General features: G+C 60.2%; 1 protein-coding gene across 2 annotated transcripts; it reads right to left on the bottom strand.

Moving 5' to 3' along the window:
- Positions 1-2,019: 2,019 nt before the first annotated feature.
- LOC139829425 (uncharacterized) lies at positions 2,020-6,185 on the bottom strand. 2 transcript variants are annotated; one of them, XR_011741898.1, is made up of 6 exons: positions 5,902-6,185; positions 5,045-5,165; positions 4,373-4,582; positions 3,887-4,050; positions 2,729-3,588; positions 2,020-2,428 (listed from the first exon to the last, which is right to left on the bottom strand). XR_011741898.1 is itself a non-coding variant. In XM_071816918.1 (5 exons), exons 1-5 carry the CDS (start codon positions 6,183-6,185, stop codon positions 3,462-3,464), a joined length of 906 nt encoding a protein of 301 aa, XP_071673019.1. In that variant the 3' UTR covers positions 2,020-3,461. The 2 variants fall into 2 exon arrangements, 1 of the variants encoding a protein (XP_071673019.1); XM_071816918.1 differs by having other exon boundaries at positions 2,020-3,588.
- Between the last annotated feature and the right edge of the window lie 6 nt (positions 6,186-6,191).

Here is a 6,191-nt window from a genome sequence, read left to right as displayed (position 1 = left end):
GCAACGTGTCTGTTTGCAACCGTGCAGCGTGTCTGCCTGCAGCCCTGCAACGTGTCTGTCTGCAACCGTGCAGCGTGTCTGCCTGCAGCCCTGCAACATGTCTGTTTGCAACCATGCAGCGTGTCTGCCTGCAGCCCTGCAACGTGTCTGTCTGCAACCGTGCAGCGTGTCTGCCTGCAGCCCTGCTGCGTGTCTGGCAGCAGCCATGCTGTGTGTCTGCGTGGTGTCCTGCAGCATGTCTGCCTGCAGCCCTGCAATGTGTCTGTTTAGAGCCCTGCAGCGTGTCTGCATCCAGGCCTGCAGCCTGTCTGCGTGCAGTCCTGTGGTGTCTCTGTGTCCAGCCCTGCAACCAGTCCGTCTGGAGCCTTGCAACGTGTCTGTCTCCAGACCTGCAGCGTGTCTGTGTCCAGCCCTGCACCCTGTCTGTGTAAAGCCCTGCACTGTGTTTGAGTCTAGCCCTGCGGCGTGTCTACGTCCAGCCCTGCAGCGTGTCTGCGTGCAGCCCTGCAGCTTATCTGCATGGGGCAACGCAGTGTATCTGCGTGCAGCCCTGCAGCGTCTCTATGAATCCCTGCGGCGTGTCTGCCTGCAGCCCTGCGGCGTTTCTTTCTCCAGCTCTGCAGCGTCTCTGCGTACAGCCCTGCAGCGTGTCTGTCTCCAGCTCTGTGGGGTTTCTGCGTCCAGCCCTGTACTGTGTCTGCGTCCAGCCCTGCACCGCGTCTGCACACAGCCCTGCAGCGTGTCTGCCTACAGCCCTGCAGAGTGTCTGCGTGCAGCCCTGCAGTGTGTCTCTCTCCAGCCCTGCGGCGTTTCTGCGTACAGCCCTGCAGTGCATCTGCATCCAGCCATGTACCCTGTCTGTGTCCAGCCCTGCAGAGTGTCTGCGTGCAGCTTTGAGGCGTGTCTGCGTGCAGCCCTGCAGCATCTGCCTCCAGCCCTGTGGCGTGTCTGCCTCCAGCCCTGCGGGGTGTCTGTGTGCCACCCTGCGGCGTGTCTGCCTGCAGCCTTGCAGCGTGTCTGCCTGCAGCCCCGCACACTGTCTGCGTCCAGCCCTGCAGAGTGACTGCGTGCAGCTGTGCAGCATGTCTGCGTATCGCCCTGCAGCATCTGTATCCAGCCCTGTGGCCTGTCTGCATTGAGCCCTGCAGCGTGTCTGCCTGCAGCCCTGCAGCGTGTCTGTGTGCATCCCTGCAGCGTGTCTGCGTGCAGCCCTGTGGCGTGTCTGCGTGCAGCCCTGTGGCGTGTCTGTGTCCAGCCCTGCAACCTGTCCGCGTGGTGTCCTGCAGCGTGTCTGTGTCCAGCCCTGCAGCGTGTCTGTGTCCAGCCCTGCAGCCTGTCTGTGTAAAGCCCTGCACTGTGACAAGGGTGACAAGGCCCCAGGGCCTGTGGGGAGACACCCCCCGCTGTCATCCACACACAAAGACCCTGACCCGGGGCCCCTGGGCCTGAACAGTGGGCTTGGGCTCGGCTGGGCCTGGGGCTAAGGCCTACCCCACCAGCCTGTCATGGCCACCAGCCCCCCGCGGGCACCGGCGGCTGGGCCAGCACCACCGCTCCTGAGCCGGGAGCCCCAGGAGGTGACGGGGCCCCAGGGTTTTGGAATTTGACAGTGGACTTGGAGGTGCGGGGAGGAAAACTGGCAGCTCCTGCACACCAGGAGGTGCTGTTTTCCATTAAAATGAACCAAATGGCTCATGATGTTCAAAGCCAGTCTGATCCAAAGGACTCAAAAAAGACACTGAAGATAACTGCACGTTCACAGGAGATGGCATTAGATGACCCATGATGGTTTCCTTGTCCAGTTCTGGTATTCAAGAAGGCCCATAAGCAAAGCCAATTTTACCGTTAAAGACGTATTTCGGTCACAACCCCCAGCTACTCACGTGCAGAACCGTTGAGGGCTAAGAGGGAAACGAAGCCCCATCCAGCAGGAAGCCAGCGTTGCCAAGTTTTGAGCAGTGGTGCCTGCTCAGGGCCAGGACACACCTCACCAGGCCCCCATTGCAGCTTGACCACAGGTTTGGGAGGAACCAAAAAAGATCTGCTTTATTAAACCCGCTGGAGAAAGAGTACAAGGGGTGGCAGGGGAATACACAGTCAAATGGATGGTCTGGGCCATCCAAAACACATGGGGTAGCGGGGGCACCCAAAGAACAAGGGGTGGTCTGGGGCGTCCAAAGCTCTTGTGGAGCAACTGCTACTTTTTGATGGCTTTTTTTCTGGCTTTGGAGCAGCAGCTGTCAGACCCAGCGGTTTGCAGGTGGGGCTTTACTGAACAGAAGGGAGAGCTGGTGTCAGCAGCCTGGCTGGCCGGCACTGGCGCTCGTCACGCCGGAGGAGGCTCTTGCTGGATGTCTCTCCCGCGAGCCTCAGTGCCTGAGACGGTCTCCTGGCACTGGCCGACGTGGAGTAGATCTGTTCTCCAGAACTGAGGAGTTGAATACAAAGCTCTGTAGTCTTGTATGCACAGAGAGGTGCAGAGCAACAAGTCTGGTCAGGACACATGTGGTGGGACCTGCTTCTGTCTGGAGAGAGCAGGTCCAGGTCCCTGGGATGCAGTCCCACCCTGCTGCTCTCCGTGCCCCCAGGGCTGTCAGGAAAACACCCTCTTTGCCCAGCTCTGGCCTGAAGCTGGCCCACACCCCCTTTTTCAGAGGCGAGCACTCCAAAAGGCAAACACTCAACTGGGAATGCTCTTTCCCCAATTGTTTTTCACTGCCTGCGGTACCTGGGCCTCCCATTGCTCTGGCTCTTTTTTCCAGGCCTTTGGCGGTGCCACTGCTGCGCTTCTGCTCTATCTTGCTGCACAAGGACTCCCAGAGTTTGCGTGTTTCCTCCTCCGTGCACACGCGGGGCTGCGCCTGCAGGACCACGGCAATGCAGCAGCAGGCAGTGTTAGTGTCCCTGGCAAGGGCTGGGGGGATTTCAGCGCCCGCCCTCCCTCCTGCCCCTTCTTTTCAGCCTCTCCATCAGCCCTGCTTTGCTCACGGTCCTGACTGCAGAGCCTTTCTGCAACAACCCCTGAGCCAAGGGAGCGCGGGGCTGAAAGCAACCCGGCTGCTTGCTGTCCCAGACCAGCCTGGCCACACCGTTGCGCCGTCGCCATTACAAACGCCACCACATCAAGCCTTGGGGACGTACCGGTCCTGCCCTCCTCTCCCCCGCCTTGGCAGGGGGTGCAGCTTGGGGTGCAGCTTCCCGCAGGTGTTGGCTGCTGCCTGCCTCTTTCCCCGACCGTTCCCACCGCAGCACTGCCAGCTCGCTGCAGACACACAGCGGGAAGAGGTGGTGTGAGCACAGGAGAGCGCTCCAGCCGGGCTCCCAGCTGGGCGCCAGCCGCGGCCGCAGGAGCGGCTCTGCCGAGAGGCCGGTGCCAGGAGAAGCGGCTCTCTCCCGCGGGGCTGCGGGGAGCAGGAGGAAGGGACTGCGGGAGAGGAAGCACTGCCCGTGTCCGGAGAGATTTACCACTGGAGCTTGTCCTGCAGATCCAGCTGCTCATCCCTCTCCCCTCTTCTCTTGCGGGCCACCTGCCCCAGGATGCAGGTCACCACCTCCCGCAGGGCCCGGTCTGTCCGTGGGGAAAGGCTCCTGCAACAGCAAGGACAAAGTCTCCCTGACTCTGCAGCTGGGACCGTCCTGCCTCTTCCCACACTCAGCCCCACAGCTATGTGGCCCCATTCTGCCCCACAACCCCCCGGAGGCAGGAGGGGTTTCAAGCCCCTGCTCTGGCCCCTGCCGTGGGGTCTAACCCAGCCCGTTCCCACGGCTGCAGAAATCCCCGGGCGCCCTGTGCAGCCCCGTGGCTCAGGGGTTGGCTCCCTGTACCCACCACCACCAGCTCACGCCCCACCGCCCCAGGGCTCGGCTGGAGCGGGCACACTCGTACCGCTTCGGGGGGACGCTGTTGTCCTCAGGGACTGTGGGGGGCTCTTCTCCGGCCTCTTCCCAGTCCTCCATAATCGTCCTAATCTCCAGCAGGTCACAGCTGGACTCGTCTGACTCCACGCTGCTCGAGGAGCTGTCTGAGGAGCACTCGGGGGAGCTGGATTCCTGCACAGGAGGAGACTCTCATACAACAGCCCTGCACCCGGAGGGTGCTGCTTCCCAGCACGCAGACCCCAGAACACTTCTGGCTGGACCACACGGGACGGGGAGAGCTGGAAGAAGGAGCTCAGCAGGCCCTGGGGTGACCTCTGAGTGTCACCAGGGTTTCACTGCAACTTTGCGTCCCCCTTCTTGCTCAGGAAGGGCAGCATCACCCGCCCGGTTCTGCTGCAGCAAGGCTGCTATGACGGCTTGGGTGCCAGGGTACTTTGCAGTCTCAGCCGCCCCGCGGGAGAAAGTGCTCTTTTTCTGCAGGAATCCCAAGTACCTGGCTCCTCTGCATCTCCTTTGGATTTTCTCCCTTTCCTTTCACACCGGGTGTCTCCTTTTCTGCCTTGGACTTTGCTTTCATTGCTCTGGCTGACTGCCGTTTACTTTTTTCCCGTACCGCCGCCTCTTTTTCCTTCTTTTCCTCTCCTTCCAGGAATTTCCGGATATGCTTTGGAAGCTGCTCCTCTTTCTTCTTCTCCCGTTTATTCTGGAGGCCGAATGAAATGCAATAGCAGGCAGCATTAGTCTGTCCTGCCACGGCTGAGCTGTTTTCCTCCCTCCCTCCCTTCTCTTCTGCCTTGCTGTCCACACTGGTTTGCTCCCAGGTTCCTGCAGGCTCCACCGAGGAGCCCGTCTGGAATGACCAGGGAGATAAGCCACCACCGGGCTACAAACCAGCCGGCAGCTGGCGAGCCCAGACAAGCCCTGCAGTCACCTGGCCGACAGAAACGGCCTCAAGTGAGGGCTCTGGGGGTGTTTCCAGGCTACTGGAAGTGACAAGTATATTCTCAACTGACAGTGACCCGCCTCCCTTCAAGCAAACACCAAAGCAACTGGTCAGTGGTCCCGTGAACACCCAGTGAAGAATCTTGTGAGCACTGGCACGTGTGGAGCAACGCTGCTCTACAGTCCAGTAGGATGTGCTCCTGCAGCATCCGGTGTCGGGTACCTTTTCTCTCCTCTCAATGGCTCTGGCTATGAAGTCCACTTCTCTGGGTGCAAGCAGAGGCGGTAGCTTTCCTTTCTCCTCCTTTTCCTTCAAGCAGCTCCTCTGGATGACCGGTAGCTGCCTGCAAAGACACAACAGGGCGTGTTGGCAGGAGCGCAGGAGGAGCTGGTTCTGCATCCTGTGCTTCCAGGTGGCGCACCTGCTTCTGCAGCAGAACGTGCTCTGCTCGCATCCTTGTGATCAAGTCCCCAGACACAGAGAAGACCCCAAGCTGTCAGCCTCGGATGGGCCCAACAGCCCCCCCTGCAACCCAGGATGCCCAGGTCTCGGCCCTCTCTTGCTGGAGCAACCAGAGGAACAGGGTCCTGTGCCCGGAGATAGCGCTATGCCCTGTATGGGCAGGTTGGGCGCTGGGGACACAGTGTCAAAGGGGGGAGGACACGACCCCACGAGAAGGGCCATCCTGCCACTGGGCTCTCCGTAAGACAGGCGTCAGCGTAGAAGAGGCTCCTGGTTGCTCAGGGCAATCCTCTGCAGTAACTAACTGCAGAACTCTGTTCTCAGCAAACAGAAAGGCCAGGCTCATTTCAACCTGAAGGGAAAGCCAAAATGACCTTCTGCTCCTGGAATGAGCCTTTGCACTTGGCTACTCAAGAGATCTGCACATCGGAAGGGAAGAAAGAAATAGTGGTGCCAGCAGAGTCTGCCAAGAAGCTACAAGACACTGCCATGAGCAAGAAACCATGAGTTAGTGGGACGTGGGCAAAGCGCACTTGGGGTGTTTCCAGGAGAAACGTCTCGCTCCCACAGAGGCCGGAGCAGGGGGTCACGCTCACCCATTTATGCAAGTGTCTCACCTGGCGCGAGGCTCACTCCCCTCAGCTTTCTGACCCTGCTCCGGCTTCACAGTCAGGGCAGGTAACCGATTTGGAGGAAGCCTTGCTCGACGGAGGAGGCGCTTCTCGGCAGCATCCTCTAGAAACGGGAAAGGAGACGGTTCTTCAGAACAGCATCTCGGTGTTGTTCTGGGAACCGGGTGCCACTTGTGTGCCAGTTCCAAGGAGAGTGACGTGCGGGTCTGCTCAGGGCTGTGGTAACACTGGGGAAGGTGGTCCTTTTCATCCCTTTGGGGGAAAGCCATGTTTCC

Source organism: Patagioenas fasciata, chromosome 19 (genome assembly GCF_037038585.1).
Source record: "Patagioenas fasciata isolate bPatFas1 chromosome 19, bPatFas1.hap1, whole genome shotgun sequence".
NCBI classification, from domain to species: domain Eukaryota; kingdom Metazoa; phylum Chordata; class Aves; order Columbiformes; family Columbidae; genus Patagioenas; species Patagioenas fasciata.
The sequence above is the reverse complement of the archived record's forward strand: the minus strand, read 5'-3'. Positions and strand labels throughout refer to the sequence as shown.